This window comes from Rhinoderma darwinii, chromosome 2 (genome assembly GCF_050947455.1).
Source record: "Rhinoderma darwinii isolate aRhiDar2 chromosome 2, aRhiDar2.hap1, whole genome shotgun sequence".
Lineage (NCBI taxonomy): Eukaryota > Metazoa > Chordata > Amphibia > Anura > Rhinodermatidae > Rhinoderma > Rhinoderma darwinii.
In genome coordinates, this window is record NC_134688.1 from 312,191,486 (window position 1) to 312,212,164 (window position 20,679).

The window sequence follows — 20,679 nt, forward strand, 5'->3', positions numbered from 1 at the left end:
TCTTTCTTTTTAACGAAGAAGAACACAGCCCCGGCCGGGGAGGAAGACTTCCATATGAAACCCCTCTCTAAATTCTCCTTGATATAGGCCGCCATCAATAGAGACTCTGGCAAAAAGAGCGGATATACCCGTCCACGGGGGAGAGAGCCATTAGGGACCAGTTCAATGGGGCAGTCATAAGTCTGATGTGGAGGCAGCGTCTCAGCATCCCTCTTGCTGAAGACTTCTGCAAACTGAGCGAAAAGGGGGGGCAGTCCCACCAATGACTGAGGCAGAGGAGGCTGGACAGGATGGATCTGCAACAGACAATGACCAAGGCACTTGGAGCCTCATTGGAGAACCTCTCCGAGACTCCAGTCCAGGACTGGGGCAGCAGTCGAAGCCAAGGCAGGCCCAGCAGAACAGAATTAATGGACTTGGGCAAAACAAGGAATGAAATTAGTTCAGAATGAAGGGCACCAACCTGGAGCTTCAACGGCTTGGTTTTAGATACGATTGGATCGGGCAGAGGCAGTCCATTCACTGAGGCAACAGCCAAAGATGTTTCATGGGGAACTGTGGGTAACTGGAGATGATCCACTAGCTCCTTTTGAATAAAGTTTGCCGTGGACCAGGAGTCTATATAGGCAGAAACCCGATGCATCCTCTCGCTGGATACTATGGTCACAGGAATAGTCAACTTGGAACAGAATGCTTTATTTGGTACTGTTCCACCTAGGGTTGTCTCTCCATCAAATCCTAGGCACTGGCGTCTCTCTGGCCTCTGGGGACACAAATGCACAATATGGCCTCTGAGGCCGCAATACAAAGTTTAGAAGTGCGTCTGCGTTGTCTCTCCTGGGTAAACAATTTGACTTGGTTCATCTGTATAGGATCCTCTGGTAGGACAACGGAGGAGGATAATAAGGATTGCTGGAAATTAGAATCCAGCCTAGGAGATCCTCTCTCCTAGAGACCCACGTGGAAACACTCCCGGATCCTCATGTCAACCCGGGGGTCAAGTAAGATGAGATCGTCCAGGGTAGATGGCAGATTGTGAGTGGCCAGCTCGTCTTTAATCCCAGAAGACAGTCCATGCTAGAATGTGGCCACCAAAGCCTCATTGTTCCAGGTTAATTCAGCAGCCAGGGTACGGAACTGAATGGCATACTCGCCCACAGAGTTGTCTCCCTGGTGTAGGGTCAGCAGGGATGCAGCAGCCGAAGAAACTCTCCCAGGTTACTCAAAAATAGAGCGGAAAGTCTGTAAGAAGCACTGCAAATCACGGGTCTCTGGTCCCTGATGTTCCCACTGAGGATTTGCCCATGCCAGGGCTTTGCCCGTAAGGAGAGAGATGATGAAGGCGATCCTGACATCATCAGAAGAAAAGGCCTTGGCATGTAGTCTGAAGTGGATCTGGCATCCCCTGCAGGACCTCGTGTCTCCGTCATAGCGAGGAGGTAGCGGCAGGAAGCACAGGGGATCGGCACTGGTACAGACAGGAAGTGTAGCAGGAGGAACAGCAGGAATGGGTGCGGTGACGACTGTGGTTGGAGCAACCATTTGCATTCACCGACAGGAGGAGTTGGTCTTGCTGTGACTGGAGGTCTTGCAACTCGGCCAGCATGGCTTGTGTCGTCCAGGTCTCAGGTTGACCAGCGGGGTCCATGGCCTGAGCGTACTGGTTTGTGGGTATGTGGACCCACTAGGCTGTAGCGGGGAGGCAGCTGGCCAAACAACAGAGCACCCCAGTAATACAAAGTCCCGCACTAGGGTACCTGGATAGTCCAGACAGTGGCCGCAGCTTTGGCATGAATGGAGGTAGGTGCAGTAGGTTAAGCTAGACGTGACAGATGACAGCAGGTGCCGCAGGTTGCGCCAGACGTGGTGAATCACACTGGATGTGGAAGATAACACAGGACGTGTCAAATAACACAGGACGTGGCCAAATACACAGGACGTCGCAAAACGACAGCAGGTGCAGTAGACACGACTTCAACACTAGTTGGCACAGGAACAAGAACACAGCACGGGATACAAGAACAGGTAACAGGGCATGGGTAGCAACTGGAACGGGAAAACACTAAGGGACCATTTGCAAGACAGGCTTGGGATACACTAACAACGCTCAGGCAAGGTTCAGAAGGGCAGGGCCCTTCTTATAGTCCAGGAAATCATGTGTAGTTGATGATGATTGTTTTCATCTGCGCGCGCTGGCCCTTTAAGACCGGGCACGCACGTGCTCGCGCACCCTATGGTACACAGCAGATCGAAGCGTAAGTGAGTGCTGGCGTCTCCATGAAGGCGATGCAAGCCAGCACACACTGCTCCATGGCTGCGGGCGTCGGGAGGTGAGTAAACCCGACGGCCCGCGTCCATGGACGCTACAGTAGTTATCAGCAGCAAAGCGCTTATTAGATTAGTTAGAGATAGGGAATTGACAAAATGGTGTCAGAGCCTCTTTTAGGCTTCACTCACATCTGCGTCAGGCTTCCGTTACGACTGAGCTTTCCGTCATTTTGACGGGATGAATACTGTAGTCGACTACGGTATTCATCCCGTCAAAACGACAGAACCCTTGAACAACGGAGACAAACAAAAACCATTGGCACTGGATCCGTCACCATTGAAATGGGGATGGAGACGGAAACCTATGATTTCTGTTTATGTCAGTCAGGGCTTCATTCCGACGCAAAGCTCCGACAGAACGTCGGAACGGAGCCCTGACGCAGATGTGAACTTAGCTTAAGACTTCATAATACTCCCTATCATTTAGCAAGTGCCAACATAAGGTCAGTAGCATCAAGTACAACAGACAAGCTGTATGGGGCCCTTAGAGATAGGACGCCCAGCCGAAGTTGGTCACATCCCATTTGGGTGGCGAGAACAAATGTAGGTCTGCATTATTGACGAGCAAGGTGGTGGGGAATTGGCCAAAAGTTAATGGAAATGGCATGAAATCCAACAACGAGCACTTGCGTGCTGTCTGTTTTGGGTGACAAAAACCCATCACCAATAAGAAAGGCCCCTTTTAATATTTTCTACGGGGCCCCCTTTCTTTTGTATGCCACTATTTACAATACAAAAAAAACATTCAGACATTATCTAACATAATGATCACTGCTTTAGCAGCCTCACCTTTGTCACAAAAACCCATGTTGTGTTCTGTATTGGGCATGGCATTGTGGCCTTAGGCCTCATTCAGACAACCATAATGCAGCTGCAAGATCTAGACTTGCCCACAGGATTCTTTGGTATTCTAAGTTTAGTTTAATTTAACCACCTGAGGTCCGGGTGTAGTGGCCGTAATTAGGATGCTAAAATGTGGCTGCATTACAGCAATCTGAATGAGGCTTATTTATTCTTGACCTATTCCTCATAGTCTTTGAGAATTATTACTAAACAGATAATTTTACCTGGAAGGATTTTATGAAGGTCCAGAGAAGAGTCCTTACTCCCTCACCACGACTCAATAGCTTCACTAGGCGCAACACACGAAACAATCGGAAAAACGTAATGGAGATCCTTGAGGAATCCTCTCCTCCTGGTGTAGCAGGAATGCCTGGTGTCTGTCATAAAAGTAAGATGGTAAAATACAGTAAAACACTAAAGATTCTATCACTATATCTGTAAAGAAACCAGCTTACTATTATTTCCTATACAAAGGATAAAAAAACCTAGCCATTGACACAGTTGTAAGAGAACATTATTCAAATAGCAACAAGCACAACCTAATAGTTCAGATAAACATCAGGTAGATAAGAAGGTTGCAAATATATATATTTTTTATGGGTATGTTCACGTGAGTTGCATAAACAGCTGCTTTTCCTCAACGGAAAATCTGCAGCAGAATTTTAGAAATCTGCAGCTAAAAAAAGTCATAGAAATCTGCGTTTCTGCTGCCCATATATACATTTACGTCCAGAATTATTTGGGCAGTGACACAATCTTCATGATTTGGGCTCTGCATGCCACCACATTGGATTTGAAATGAAACAACTGAGATGCAATTGAAGTGTAGACTTTCAGGTTTAATTCAAGGGGTTGAACAAAAATATCCTGTGAAACGTTTAGGAATCGCAACCGTTTTTCTACACAGCCTCCTCATTTCAGGGGCTCAAAGGTAATTGGACAAATTAACATTACCATAAATAAAATGTGGTTTTTTTAAAAATACTTTGTAGATAATTCTTTGCAGGCAATGACTGCCTGAAGTCTGGAACCTATGGACATCACCAAACGCTGGTTTCCTTCTTTGTGATGCTTTGCCACGCCATTACTGCAGCTGTCTTCAGTTGTTGCTTATTTGTGGGTCTTTCTGCCATAAGTTTTGTCTTAAGCAAGTGAAATTCATGCTCGATCAGGTTGAGATCTGGTGATTGACTTGGCCATTGCAGAATATTCCACTTATTTTTGCTTAAAAACTCCTGGGTTGCTTTTGCAGTATGTTTTGGGTCATTCTCCATCTGTACTGTGAAGCGACGTCCAATCAACCTTGCTGCATTTGGTTGAATCTGAGCAGAAAGTATATCACTGAATACTTCAGAATTCATCCAGCTGCTTCTGTCTTCAATCACATCATCAATAAACACTAGTGACCCAGTGCCTTTGGCAGCCATGCATGCCCATACCATCACACTGCCTCCACCATGTTTTACAAAGGATGTGGGGTGCTTTGGATCATGAGCCATTCCAAGCCTTCTCCATACTTTCTTCTCCCCATCATTCTGGTACAGGTTGATCTTAGTTTCATCTGTCCAAAGAATGCTGTTCCAGACCTGGGCTGGCTTCTTTAGATGTTGTTTGGCAAAGTCTAATCTGGCCTTTCTATATTTGAGGCTAATTAATGGTTTGCATCTCATGAAGTTTTCTCTTTATGGTAGACTTAGATACAGATACACCTACTTCCAGGAGAGTGTTCTTTGCTTGGGTACATGTTGTGAAGGGGTTTTTCTTTACCATGGAAAGGATTCTGTGATCATCCACCACTGTTGTCTTCCATGGAGGTCCAGGCCTTTTGGAGTTCACGAGATCACCAGTGCGCTTTCTTTTTTTCTCAAGAATGGACCAAACTGTTGATTTGCCCACACCTAACATTTGTGCTATCTCTCTGATGGATTTCTTCTTTTTGTTCCAGCCTAACGATGGTCTGTTTCAATTGCATTGAGAGCTCCTTTGACCTCATGTTGTGGGTTCACAACAACAGCTTCCAAATGCAAATGCCACACCTGGCATCAACTCCAGACCTTTTACCTTCTTAATTGATGATGCATTAACGAAGGAATAGCCCATGCAGCCCATTAAATAGCTTTTGAGATAATTGTCCAATTACCTTTGGTCCCTTGAAAAAGAGGCAACTACATATTAAAGATATGTAATTCCTGAACTCTTCCTAAAATTAGGATGTGCATACCCTCAAGTTAAAGCTGGGAGTCTGCACTTTAAGCCCATATTGATTATATAACTGTATATTCAATATATTTTGGTAAACCTCTAAAATGCCAAAACTTGTGTCACTGTCCAAATAATTCTGGACCTGACTGTAGCTGACGTTTTCAATGCGGAATCGCTGTAAAAACCACCACAAAACACAGCTTGTGATTTTTTTCAACAAATTTTAAGCTCCCATACAAGTCTATGGGTAAACAACGCAGTATTTTTGCATAGAAGCACTTAGCATAAATTGACTTGCTGCGCATTATAAAGTTGCAACGCAGCGGAATTTATATGCGGATTTTAGTGGCAACGTGGGATTGAGATTTGTTAAAGATCTCATCCACTTTGTCTCTAATGTAAACGCTGCCGATTTTCTTCACTTTATTGCGTTTCGGAAAATCTACTGCCGAACTGACCCGTGGGAAACATACCCTCAAGGTTCTATGCTAAATATTTAAGACAAATTCCACTTGTAAAGACGGTATGAAAGAATTCTCTGCTTACCTTCTCTAGAAAGTAATTAAAAAGAGGGCAGTACAGTTGAAAAAAATATTTAATATATATACATACACACACGAGCACGTGTGTGAGTGTGTATATATCTATATGTGTGTGTGTATATTATATATATATATATATATATATATATATACACTACCGTTCAAAAGTTTGGGGTCACCCAGACAATTTTGTGTTTTCCATGAAAACTCACACTTATATTTATCAAAGGAGTTGCAAAATAAGTAGAATATATAGTCAAGACATTGACAATGTTAGAAATAATTATTTTTATTTGAAATAATAATTTTCTCATTCAAACTTGGCTTTCGTCAAAGAATGCTCCATTTGCAGCAATTACAGCATTGCAGACCTTTGGCATTCTAGCTGTTAATTTGCTGAGATAATCCGGAGATATTTCACCCCATGCATCCAGAAGCCCCTCCCACAAGTTGGATTGGCTTGATGGGCACTTCTTGCGTACCATACGGTCAAGCTGCTCCCACAACAGCTCTATGGGTTTGAGATCTGGTGACTGCGCTGGCCACTCCATTACAGATAGAATACCAGCTGCCTGCTTCTTCCCTAAATAGTTCTTGCATATTTTGGAGGTGTGCTTTGGGTATTTGTCCTGTTGTAGGATGAAATTGGCTCCAATCAAGCGCTGTCCACAGGGTATGGCATGGCGTTGCAAAATGGAGAGATAGCCTTCCTTATTCAAAATCCCTTTTACCTTGTACAAATCTCCCACTTTACCAGCACCAAAGCAACCCCAGACCATCACATTACCTCCACCATGCTTGACAGATGTCGTCAGGCACTCTTCCAGCATCTTTTCAGTTGTTCTGCATCTCACAAATGTTCTTCTGTGTGTTCCAAACACCTCAAACTTCGATTCGCCTGTCCATAACACTTTTTTCCAATCTTCCTCTGTCCAATGTCTGTGTGCGTTTGCCCATATTAATCTTTTCCTTCTATTAGCCAGTCTCAGATATGGCTTTTTCTTTGCCACTCTGCCCTGAAGGCCAGCATCCCGGAGTCGCCTCTTCACTGTAGACGTTGACACTGGCGTTTTGCGGGTACTATTTAATGAAGCTCCCAGTTGAGGACCTGTGAGGCGTCTATTTCTCAAACTAGAGACTCTAATGTACTTGTCTTGTTGCTCAGTTGTACAGCGGGGCCTCCCACTTCTCTTTCTTCTCTGGTTAGAGCCTGTGTGTGCTGTCCTCTGAAGGGAGTAGTACACACCGTTGTAGGAAATCTTCAGTTTCTTGGCAATTTCTCGTATGGAATAGCCTCCATTTCTAAGAACAAGAATAGACTGTCGAGTTTCACATGAATGCTCTCTTTTTCTAGCCATTTTGAGAGTTTAATCGAACCCACAAATGTAATGCTCCAGATTCTCAACTAGCTCAAAGGAAGGTTAGTTTTATAACTCCTCTAAACAGCAAAACTGTTTACAGCAGTGCTAACATAATTGCACAAGTGTTTTCAAGTGTTTTCTAATCATCCATTAGCCTTCTAACACAGTTAGCAAACACAATGTACCATTAGAACACTGGAGTGATGGTTGCTGGAAATGGGCCTCTATAAACCTTTGTAGATATTGCATTAAAAACCAGACGTTTGCAGCTAGAATAGTCATTTAGCACATTAATAATGTATAGAGTGTATTTTTGATTAATTTAATGTTATCTTCATTGAAAAAAACTGTGCTTTTCTTTCAAAAATAAGGAAATTTCTAAGTGACCCTAAACTTTTGAACGGTAGTGTATATATATAAAAATGTGTGTGTGTATATATATATATATATATATATATATATATATAAATATTTATATGTGTCTATGTGTGTGTGTGTGTGTGTATGTGTGTGTATATATAAATATATATGTGTGTGTGTGTGTGTGTGTGTGGTGTGTGTGTGTATGAATATGTGTGTGTATATATATGAAGTTCTGTTGTATGTTCTTTATGCACGGCCAAAAGACCAATATGCACCAAATTTGACACATGAGTAAGTCATGCACTTCCGAATGTTTTAGACCTACCGTTCTCGACATATTCACAAAAGCAAATATGGCACCACATTAAAGACCTTTCTCCATATCACATCAGATGACCAGTATTAGCCAATAGGTCCTTCATTCTTAGCCTCACTCACATAAACACAATTTAGACCAGGTTTCCATAACAACCCAGCCATTTTTCTTTACTCGACGTGGATATGAGCATTCTCATAAATTTAACTCCTTTCATACCAGTCATACCTCCAAAAAGGAAATCTGCACTTGGACGAAAGACTCATATGGCAAACCACATGGCTGCTGAGAATTCTCAGCAGATCCAAGCCCGTCTCCAGGCTGTCAAGATGCATCACAGCCAACAGCAAGCTGCTGTAACTCCCCAGCAGACTGAGGCACGACTACAGTCTCAGCAAGACAGTCGAGCAGCAGAGGCTCCGCAGCAGATCCAAGCCAGTCTCTAGACTGACCAGGTGCGATATGCTGCAAAGGATAATAGAATTTCACAGGTCCTATGATGCCCTGCAGTATCCATTGGTTTTCTGGAATTGCCAGGATGGCTATCACTTTTACATTCCTCAAATAATAAATGGGGTACCATCACAGGATAAGACGGTATCGTGCATTGACTTCTATGCCACCATGATGATGGTTCCCAGCAGTGTTTCTGGCTTAAAAAATAGTCTACTGGCCTTTGGTGACTTGTCTACTTTATATTTGCATAGCTTTTTGGACATCCTTCTCTTTTTCCAGGACGTTACAAGGCTTAGAAATATAGTAGCAATTTCTCACATTTTCAAGACAATTTACAAAACCTATTTTTTTTATGGACCAGTTTAGTTCTGAAGTGGTTTTGCGGGCCTTATATATTAGGAAGTCCCCATAAATCACCCTATTTTAAAAACTGCACCCCTCACAGTATTCAAAACAGCATTCAGAAAGATTCTCAATCCTTTAGGCGTTTCATAGGAATTAAAGCAAAGTACAGGCGAAATTTACAAATTAATTTTTTTTGGCCGAAATTCATTTGTAATACATTTTAATTTGTACCGCAGAAGGTTTTACCCGAGTAGAAATGAAACTCAATATTCAATGCCCAGATTCTTTCGTTTTTAGAAATATCCCACATGTGGCCCGAGTGTGCTGATCGACTGAAACACAGGCCTCAGAAGCAAAGGAGAATCTAGTAGATTTTGGGGCCTCTTTTTTTTTTAGAATATATTTTTGGCACCATGTCAGGTTTGAAGAGGTCTTGTGGTGCCAAAATAAGTTAACTCATCTTTGAAACTACACCCCTCAAGGAATTTATCTAGGGATATAGTTAGCATTTTGACTGCATTTAGAATTTAGTGGAATTAGTCTGTAAAAATGAAAATCAATATTTTTTTCTGAAAAGACTGACATTTTTAATTTTACAAGGAGTAAAGGAAAAAAAGAACCCCAACATTTTCAAAAGCAATTTCTTCCGATTATGGCAATACCCCATATGAGGTAATAAGCATTTGTTTGGACACATGACTAGGCTTAGAAGGGAAGGAGCTCACATTTAGCTGGAATGGTTTTCGGGTATCATGTCGCATTTCCAAAGTGAATGTTGAAGTTTTCATTTTCAAGGGATAAAGGAGAAAAAGCACACCAACATTTGTAAAGCAATTTCTTCTGAGTATGGCAATACCCCACAGGTGGTCATAAATGTTTTTATTTTATTAGAAATTAATTAACCCTTTCAGGACTGATCCATTTTTTGCTTTTTCATTTTCGTTTTTCACTCCCCGCATTTCAAGAGCCATAACTTTTTTATTTTTTCCATCACTAGAGTGGTACGAGAGCTTTTTTTTTGCGGGAGGAGTTGTAGCTTCTATTGACATCATTTAAAATACCATATAATGTACTGGAAAAGGGGAAAAAAAATGTGTGTGCTGAAATATAAAAAAAGAACAGGTTCCTCCATTTGCTTTTTGGGTTTTAGTTTTATGGCTTTCACCGTGCGGTAAAAATTACAACTTGACTTTATTCTGCGGCTCAGTACGATTACAGATACCAAATTTGTATAGTTTTTTTTCTATTTTACAACTTTTACAAAGAAATATCTATTTTTTAAAAATACAAAAAAAAATAGTTTCACCACATTTTGAGAGCCATAACTTTTTTTTACATTTTTTGGTGATTGATAGGTGTTAGGGCTTATTTTTAAATTCTCTAAATAATGATAGATTGTAATAGTACGGACTTTTATGGATGCAGCAATGTTTTTTTTTTTACTTATATATATAATTTTTTTCACTACTTTAACTTTTTTTTTTACACATTTTATTAGTCCCCTATAGGGGACTTCAACCAGCGATCATTCGATCGCTCATACAAATGTATTGCAGTATATTGTAATTTTTACAGGCTTTTGTAAGCGCGATCGCTGTTCCTGTCCGTTAGTCCCAGCTGTCAGCTGTAATACACAGCTGACACCCGCAGCATATGGAGTGGGCTCCGCATGTGAGCTCGCTCCATACATCACCCCCTGCACCACGACATGCTATTATGTCATGGTGTGCGAAGGGGTTAATGTGAAGCGGATCATGCAAAGTGCAAATTTCAATTTTCCATTGATATGCCGTGTTCGTGCATAATATGGTGTGCCCAGTTTGTGCCACTGAAGAAAAATACCTCATAAAATTTTAAGCGGGTTCTCTCGGGTATGGCGATGCAATATGTGTGGGCGTAAACTGCTGTTTGGGCATGCTGTAGGGTCCAGGAGGGAGGGAGCGCCATTTGGCTTTTGGAGCGGAGATTTAGCTTGGTAGTTGTTCTGTGTGTTTTTTACTGGTATTTCAGTTTATAATGTGGGGACATACTGTACGTAAGCGGTGCTGATAACATCAGGGTATAATAAAAGGGTCAGAGATAGGAATTTTGCTAATACCCTCACTTTTTTTATATATTATATAGAGTGAGTTTTAGGAACCACAAGGTGTATACCACCAGTTTGTACTAATTTTTAATAGGGAAATAGGGAGAAGGGATAAGAATTGTGGTTCCTAGTGGAAATTAAAAGTAGTGAAAAATAATAAACTTTATTAACATATTTAATTAAAAATATTTGAGAAATTTTTACAATTGTCCAATGTAGGTCAGAATTTATTATGGTGCAGATGACCCCTTGTCTTGCACCTAGAGAGCAAAATTTGCCTTATTTATAATTTATCATCAATTGCTACTATCATATAACAACAAAATTAACCTTTTATTTTGCCAAACTTAATATAATATTTTTTTTCAGTTGAGCTTATTTAATTGCTCTGTGGTAAGCTGAGTAAAGATCTGATAACAGTGGTATAGTGATCTATATTCTAAATATGATATATCCTGTGCACTGAATAGATCAGCATTGGCTGTAAGTTAGTGAGCACTGTTGCAATTTCTTAGGGCAAAGCCCCACGTGGCGGAATTGCTCTGGAATTCCGCTGCGGACACTCCGCAGCGCTAATCCGCAGCGGACCCGTTTCTCCATTGCCTTCCACTTCTTTTTAGTAGGGTTCGTTTAGACGATGCGGAAAATTCCGCTGCGGAGCATAGGCTGCGGTGCAGAATTTGGTGTCCGCAGCATACAATGGATGTTGCGGACCTGTGGCGGACTGGTTGCGGACTCATTGTGGAAGTTCTCCATTGACTTCAATGGAGATTCTAAATTCTGCAATGAAGTCCGCAGATGTCATGTACATGGTTATGTGTGCTGCGGAGCGTATTGGATTTTTAACATGACATTTCTTCATTCTGGCTGGACCTATGTGTATTTCTAGGTCTACAGCCAGACTGAGGAAGTCAATGGGGCTCCCATAATTACGGGTGACTACGTGTGTGCACCCATAATTACGGGTGACTACGTGTGTGCACCCGTAATTACGGGAGTGTTGCTAGGCGACGTCAGTAAATAGTCACTGTCCATGGTGCTGCAAGAGTTAAGCGATCGGCAGTAACTGTTTCTGCACCCTGGACAGTGACTACCGATCACAATATACAGCAACCTGTAAAAAAAATAGAAGTTCATACTTACCGAGAACTCCCTGCTTCTTCCTCCAGTCCGGCCTCCCAGGATGACGTTTCAGTCCAAGTGACGGCTGCAGCCAATCACAGGCTGCAGCGGTCACATGGAATGCCGCGTCATCCAGGGAGGTCGGGCTGGATGCCGAAAGAGGGACGCGTCACCAAGACAACGGCCGGTAAGTATGAATTTCTTTTACTTTCACTAGGGAAAGTGCTGTCCCTTCTCTCTATCCTGCACTGATAGAGAGAAGGGAAGTACTTTCACCTCAATACGCAACGTCTAGTCCGCATCAATTTACTGCACATTCTGGGCAGATTCGCAACAGAATCTGCAACGCAGATTCTGTGCGGCATTGATGCGGACAGTTGCGGAAGAAATACGCCACGTGGGGCCATGCCCTTAGAATTCTCTTATGTACACTGAGTGTATCAGTAATTTCTGTTAGTTAATAGCCATTGTGTCAATTTCTAAGAGTTCTCTTATGTGCACTGAATGTATCAGTATTAGCTGTTAGTTGATAGACAGTGTGTCAGTTCATTAGAGTTCTCTTATATGCACTGAGTGTATCAGCATTTGCTGTAATAAATAAACACTGTTTTATTTCTTTTAGTGTAAATACAAGATACAATGGACCGAGGCACAATAAGGTATTGTACTGAGATTTTAATTTTTTAATTTTCAAATTTTTAGTTGCTGATAAAGCTCTGTGTCAGTCTGTTATAGATATAGTTCAGGAGTCTTCATTGTATCGTTATATAACATTGACCACTTCTTTTAAGACCAGCAGCGATGCGGTAGCCTGTGTGAATATGCACTAAACGGAGAGCACTGATTAATGAGTGCTCGCTGTCAGTGAAACTAAATTTGCACTATGTATAGTGCCCTATTAGTCTGGTGCTTGCTGTCAATTCTCACCGTTGACACGGGAGAGATAGTAGACAGCAGCACGGAGTGATATTCAAGTTAATCAGCCTGTATATATCAATCTGCTAGCTCAGTGAACGCTGTCAGGGATTTCACCCAGCAGCGTCTGATTAGCAAATAGCATACATCGCTGATCCTCACTAGCAGGGTCAGCAGTGATGCAATTATCGATTTGAAAATAGAAATTAGAAGTGCACTATGTAAAGTGCCCTATTTGTTAGGTGCTTGTCTGTTTTCACCGTTAAAGGGAACCTGTCACCAGCATTTCACCTATTGAACTTTACTTCTCCCTCACTGGCCGCTGCTATAAAAAGTTCATTGCCGTTATCCCCGCTCCTAAACTCCTCTTCCGACTGTAAATATCGGTCTGCAAACGTTTTGCGCCTTTTATCGTAATTATGGGTGTCCCTTTGTGTGCACACACCAAAAGAGGACATCAATGCACAAGGGCAGGATTTTGTGTGCTGGGGGAAGGCGAGGAGCTGTCAATCAAAAGTAAGGAGGCCGGTAAACTCGGAAAGACTTGAGGAATGAAGATATGACTCTTTCCAAACGAAGATTTGACTCTTTTCAAATGAAGATCTGACTCTTTTCTGCTCATTAGCATACGGTGTGGGAACACTAAAAAGCTAAATACTAAAGCTACAGAGCCAACTAAGAAGATAATTATAGGTTATATAGAAATGATTTTTCACCCACTACCACCTGGTATAGTCGGTTTAATAGGTGAAATGCTGGTGACAGGTTCCCTTTAATACGGGAAAGGTAGTAGATAGCAGCACGGTGTGATATTCTGGCTGAACAGCCTGTGTTTATCGACCTGCTGGCTCGGTGAACGCTGTTAGGGATTTCACCCAGCAGCGTCTGACAGGATACAGGTAGCGCTCTCTTTCCAGGAGCAGCGCTTCCACATGTAAGTCGTTGCGGAATATTAGTTTATATTGAAGGTAGCTTTAGATGGTCAAGATCTTAAACATTGGTTTCATAATTTGATTAAACACCCTAATATACACCTATAATAAAAGGGTATAATAATGAGGTAAATAAATTAATAATTTGCGGTTTTGTGGCCAGTGTCGCACTGATAAATGGTGCACAATCTTATAAGCTTTTGGAACACTGCACATTTTGCGTCGACAGAACTTTTTTATTTTTTCTCCAATGGAGCTGTGTGGGGTCTTATTTGTTGCGGGACAATCTGTAGTTTTCATTGGTACCATTTTGGGGTACATGCGTTTTTTTTTTGTTTTGTTTTTTATCACTTTTTTTTCCATTTTTTGACAAGCAAGGTGACCAAAAACAAGAAATTCTGAATTTTTTTTTGTTGTTTTTGGCAACAGTGGAGTGTTAGCTGTAGGGGACATATGACCTCCCGGTTCCCAGACACTGTCCGTTAGGACAGTATGAACCGCGCAGTAACTGTATGTCCTGGTGCGGGAAGTAACCCCTCGCCAGGACGTATAGCTGCGTTGTGGCACGGGAAGAGGTTAATGATGCTTCCCAAGATACAAGATTTAATTGAGGAATTTATCGTACATCTGTATATCTCCCCAATTGTTTCCATCGGGTCTTCCAGAACGGCTGCAGCTTTAATCGCCGCCTTGACAAGTGTGTGATATCTTTATCCAACATAGAGCATCTTGGACGATCAGCAGAAGATCTTAATTTTATTTTTATAACCAACTAGGTTTGTAATAGATCCTATGGAGTATCAAAAATTGTGTCACCCTATGTGAATTGTTGGGGAGTTATTCATTAAACATTGTTGCATATGTGTTCCCACTCTGAATTTGATATCACGCCAGATTCTTTTTTTCCCATTTAGATCTACTTTTGAACTCAATCTCTTTATTTATTATCACATTTAATCTAGAATAGAGCAACGATATCAGATGATTTCTCCCTTTCCAGCTGGTCAACAAGTTTACAAACTCTTTATAAGTCGTTGCTAAGTATCCTGAACCAACATTACTCTTCATAACAGATTTAACTTGTATTTACCTAAATGCTAATTCCCTAAATTCCCCAATCTCTTTCTTAAAGGCTATGTACACCTTTGAAATATTTTATTTTATATACACTACCGTTCAAAAGTTTAGAGTCACTTAGAAATGTCCTTATTTTTTAAAGAAAAGCACAGTTTTGCTGTTTAGAGCAGCTATAAAACTGACCTTCCTTTGAGCTAGTTGAGAATCTGGAGCATTACATTTGTGGGTTCGATTAAACTCTCCAAATGGCTCGAAAAAGAGAGCTTTAATGTGAAACTCGACAGTCTATTCTTGTTCTTAGAAATGAAGGCTATTCCATGCGAGAAATTGCCAAGAAACTGAAGATTTCCTACAACGGTGTGTACTACTCCCTTCAGAGGACAGCACAAACAGGCTCTAACCAGAGTAGAAAGAGAAGTGGGAGGCCTCGCTGCACAACTGACCAACAAGACAAGTACATTAGAGTCTCTAGTTTGAGAAATAGACGCCTCGCAGGTCCTCAACTGGCAGCTTCATTAAATAGTACCCGCAAAACGCCAGTGTCAACATCTACAGTGAAGAGGCAAAAGCACACAGACATTGGACAGAGGAAGATTGGAAAAAAGTGTTATGGACAGACGAATCGAAGTTTGAGGTGTTTGGATCACACAGAAGAACATTTGTGAGACGCAGAACAACTGAAAAGATGCTGGAAGAGTGCCTGACGCCATCTGTCAAGCATGGTGGAGGTAATGTGATGGTCTGGGGTTGCTTTGGTGCTGGTAAAGTGGGAGATTTGTACAAGGTAAAAGGGATTTTGAATAAGGAAGGCTATCACTCCATTTTGCAACGCCATGCCATACCCTGTGGACAGTGCTAGATTGGAGCCAATTTCATCCTACAACAGGACAATGACCCAAAGCACACCTCCAAATTATGCAAGAACTATTTAGGGAAGAAGCAGGCAGCTGGTATTCTATCTGTAGTGGTGTGGCCAGCGCAGTCACCAGATCTCAACCCCATAGAGCTGTTGTGGGAGCAGATTGACCGTATGGTACGCAAGAAGTGCCCATCAAGCCAATCCAACTTGTGGGAGGGCCTTCTGGAAGCATGGGGTGAAATTTCCCCCGATTACCTCAGCAAATTAACAGCTAGAATGCCAAAAGTCTGCAATGCTGTAATTGCTGCAAATGGAGCATTCTTTGACGAAAGCAAAGTTTGAAGGAGAAAATTATTATTTCAAATAAAAATCATTATTTCTAACCTTGTCAATGTCTTGACTATATTTTCTAGTCATTTTGCAACTCAAATATAACTGTGAGTTTTCATGGAAAACACAAAATTGTTTGGGTGACCCCAAACTTTTGAACGGTACTGTATATAGTCTATCAGTGTGTGTGGTGTAACTTTCTATTGACTTTTTATTAAAAATTAATTTTAACTTATGAGATACAGCTTTTTATTATCCTGCATACAGAGCAGCTGTATCTAGCGCTTAGACCTGAATCCATCAGGTCCGTGGGACTGACGGCTTCACTGTCAGTGGGTCCACCTGTTATCCATCACATCTAAGTTATGAATTTAGATGTGATCAGTAACAGCTCGATCCAGCTGACATCATTTAACTGCCCAGACTCCAACAAAGTGAAAACATTAGGCAGAGGACCATAGCTATTACTAACTAGTGACTTAATAAAATCTAATTGTTCCCATTTCATAAACAGAGCCAAATGCGATACTACGTAGTACAACTTCATGTTCAGTACAGCTAAGCCCCCCATTTCCTTCGACCTAGTAAACATTGATAACTTCATCCTTACATTTCTGCCCCCCCAAATTAAAACATTAAAAAATTATTTCTATAACTTTAAAGGCTTTGTTGCCTATAGACACAGGAGTGTTTGTCAAAATATACAGGAGACGAGAAAGAATGAACATCTTATTTATAGCAATCTCATCTGCCCTGGAAAAGGGCATTCTATATCATACGGTTATTTTAGAACGAAACTTCGCTATCAGAGGCTCAAAGTTTAAGTCCATATACTCCCCTGGATCCTGGGACACCACAATTCATTAAAACTACCACAATGTGGAAGGACATTTAGTACATTGCCCTGTTTCCTCACTTCCCTATCTTGCTGACTTCTGCCAATAAACAGGTATACCAGAAAAGCCACTAAACTACTCAATCAACGATGTGTGTTCAAATATAGAACCTGTGTCCCCCAAATAGATCAATAGATCATCAGCATATAGCGAGATTTTATCCTCTCTCCCCCCTCACTCTAAATCCTGCTATCTTGAGGACACTCCTAATCCTAATCGCCAATGATTTGATCACGAGTGCAAAGACCCCTCTGCAGCTGAAAATATTCCGACATCAAACCATTTACCATTATTTTAGCCCTTGGTTGCATATATAGAATTTTTAGCCATCAAACATAAGACCGCCCCAAATCCAAACCTTTCTAAATATACCCATAGATACCTCCACTCCACACTGTCAAATGTTTTAACTGGATCTAATGACAATATGTAGCGGAGGCAACCCTCCCCCGGCCATTGCATGTTAGCAAACACTTTGTGTATATTATAAGTAGTTGACATGCAGCATAAAACTGCATTGATCCTCATGCACAAGGGTAGTAATTATTCCGCCCAAACGAGTCGCCAGAACCTATGCTAAGATTTTAATATCGTTATTAAGCAAATAAATTGGGCAGTATGACACAGGATCTTAAACATCCTTATCAGCTTTTGGAATCCTGACAATTGTTGCCTCCTCTATTGACAATGGCAATCTATTTTGGGTAAATGAATAGTTCTAAACATCCAATAGCTTCCCTTTATATAGTCCACCAGGGCCTGGAGCTTTACCTTCCGGGCATGGTACCCAATGCACTTTCAATCTCTTTGATTGTTATTGCAAGAGCTAAAACTTATTGCTGATCCCTACTTAACTTGGGGAAAGAGATTTCATCCAGCTATTTATCCAAATCAATACCCATGGAATCTCCCCCTACAGAGTATGTTTTCTTATAGAACCCCACAAAGGCATTTAGAATTGATTTCACTGTGTATCATCCCCTTTTTATCCCGAACACCTGGAACTGCTGTAAACCAGGTAAATTGACCTACCAATACCTAGCAGAGCCAAGAAAGGCTTATTTTCCTCCATGTTTTCAAGTAAATAATTGTTATAGTTTAGAGCTGCTGTTAGCCAAGACTTCCCCTGTTCTGAAGTTCTTCCCACAATAAAAGCATTCTCGATGTCCTTAACTTGCTTTTCCGGTTGTTGCTCCCTTTGCATAAAGCCTTTTTTTAAGGTAATAAATTTGGCTAAAAAAGACCCCTTTTGAATGAATTTGCTGTGTCCCATGTCATGTCCAGCCCTGCCGAGTCTGCGTCTAAAAAACCCCCAGTCATTTCAGACTTCACTTTATCTTTTTTAGCCACCGATAGCCAATGTGGATTAATTTTATAATCTCTCCGTGCCGTTTCATTATCTTTCTTAGCCAGCCTCACCAGAACAGCCTGAAACAGAGCTGGTTTTCATGAGTAACACTAATCCTTTCATATTTTGTCAATTAGTTACCCAAGACCACATCTATCCTATGTGACTTATTAAAGCAGGAAAAGGCCTGAGTATTCGGGTTATGCAACCGCCAAATATCCCACAATCCACATTCCTTGATCAATTTCCACAAGGGACTACTCCTTTCTCCCTTCTGAGTTGCAACAGAATAAGCTGCAAAGAGCATAATTTTTTAAACTGTCAATTTCCACGAACTGCAAAGATTCCTGTTTTGCAAAAAATAGCATCCCAATCTTTGGGAATTAACATTTTTGCTATAATTGAACGTGGCCTATTACCAGGCAGTTGTTGAACAATTTTGGATCATTTCTCAGCACTCACTGTAGTCACGATTGATTTTTTTCCACAAAGGCTGTAAAATCTGGACCTTCCACGCCTTCTGGGACTCCCACCAATCAGATATTTGATCTTCTATTCCTGTCCTCTTGGTCAGTCAGCTTCTTTCTCATATTGACATTCTGCTGGTCAGCCTCTTGAGGTCTTTAACCCCTTCCCACAAATCGGCGTTACTGAACGTCCTTTTTAGCGGTGCCTTCCCGCAAAATGGCGTACAGTAATGCCCTGCATTCAAACTGTCACCATGTCACTTGACATGGTGACATCACAATGATTGTTGCTGTCCGTGATAGCTAACAATCACAGTTACCCGGCTCGGAGCCTATCATAGTGGCCCCGTGTCGTCAATCGCTGTGGTTGGTCAGTCAAATGTGACAGACCAATCACAGCTGTCAATGACGACACAGTGCCGTTTCCCGGCTCTGAGAAGCTCATTGCGTGTCAGATCTTCTCAGAGCCGGTCATCAGTGTAGTGTAGTGTACTGTACTGTCAGTGTCAGAGTGTTTCTGACAGAAAAAACTGTTAAAAATACAAAAATAACTCCTCTATACTCACCCTCCATGCCTTTCAGCTGATCCCTGCCTAGTATGAAGGACCCTGTCCGATCCGTGAAGGACCCAATCAGATCTATGGTCCCTGTTAGATCTGAAGTCCCTGTCAGTGTCCCTGTCAATTTTATTTAAAAAGTTCCCCAATTTTACCCTATACAGACCCCTAACCCCAGCTTCTGTCACCTGGTAATCCTGCTTACCTGATGACGTCCGTCACCTGCTGACCATTTACTTGCAGTCTTCTGTCCCTCCTTACTCCATCCTTTCCTGAATTTTTAGGGAGTTTAGTTTTCTTGTTAAAAAAAAACAAAAAAAAAACATAAAAAAATGTAACAGTTATTTAGCAATTGAAGGGAGTCTTGTTAGGGGTAGCGCTACTTTGTATAGGCTCATTACCTGACCTCTGTGTCTTGTCACCACCTGTGACCTATACAGTGTGCTCCCTCCCGCTCCTGTATTTTTGGGGATCACTTTTTAGTTATATTGTTTTAGGGAGTTTTATTAGTTATTATATACTGTACCATACCAATATGGGCCAGAGATTTTATAGTCCAGAGGAGGCATATGCCATGTAAGGCTAAAGCCCCATGTAGCGGAATTGCACTTGAATTCCGCTGCGGACGCTCCGCAGCGTTAATCCGCAGCGGAGACGTTTCTCCATTGACTTCCACTTCTATTTAGCAGTGTTCGTTTAGACGATGCGTAAAATTCCGCTGCGGAGCATAGGCTGCGGAGCGGAATTTGGTGTCCGCAGCATGCTCTGTCTGTTGCGGACCAGTGGCGGACTGGTTGCGGACTCATGGCGGAATTTCTCCATTGACTTCAATGGAGATTCTAAATTCTGCAATGAAGTCCGCAGCTGTCATGCACATGTTATGTGTGGTGCGGATGCGTCTTGCTTTTTTGACATGACATTTCTTCATTCTGGCTGGACCTATGTATTTCTAGGTCTACAGCCAGACTGAGGAAGTCAATGGGGCTCCCGTAATTACGGGAGCGTTGCTAGGAGACGTCAGTAAATAGTCACTGTGCAGGGTGCTGAAAGAGTTAAGCGATCGGCAGTAACTGTTTCTGCCCCCTGGACAGTGACTACCGATCCCAATATACAGCAACCTGTAAAAAAATAGAAGTTGATACTTACCGAGAACTCCCTGCTTCTGTCTCCAGTCCGGCTTCCCAGGATGGCGTTTCAGTCTAAGTGACGGCTGCAGCCAATCACAGGCTGCAGCGGTCACATGGACTGCCGCGTCATCCAGGGAGGTCGGGCTGGATGCCGAAAGAGGGACGCGTCACCAAGACAACGGCCGGTAAGTATGAAATTAGTTTACT

The 20,679-nt window shown here is 41.9% G+C and overlaps 1 protein-coding gene across 1 annotated transcript in view; it reads right to left on the bottom strand.

Annotated features, from left to right (window-relative positions):
- Positions 1–20,679, bottom strand: part of CACNA1S (calcium voltage-gated channel subunit alpha1 S) — a 960,893-nt gene that overhangs the window by 313,946 nt on the left and 626,268 nt on the right. Inside the window, exons 31-33 of the mRNA XM_075853532.1 lie at positions 19,771–19,793; positions 5,053–5,069; positions 3,396–3,520 (exon numbers count right to left, since the gene is read on the bottom strand). Coding sequence (XP_075709647.1) covers positions 3,396–3,520; positions 5,053–5,069; positions 19,771–19,793 — 165 coding nt within the window. The remainder of the gene's footprint in view (positions 1–3,395; positions 3,521–5,052; positions 5,070–19,770; positions 19,794–20,679) is intronic.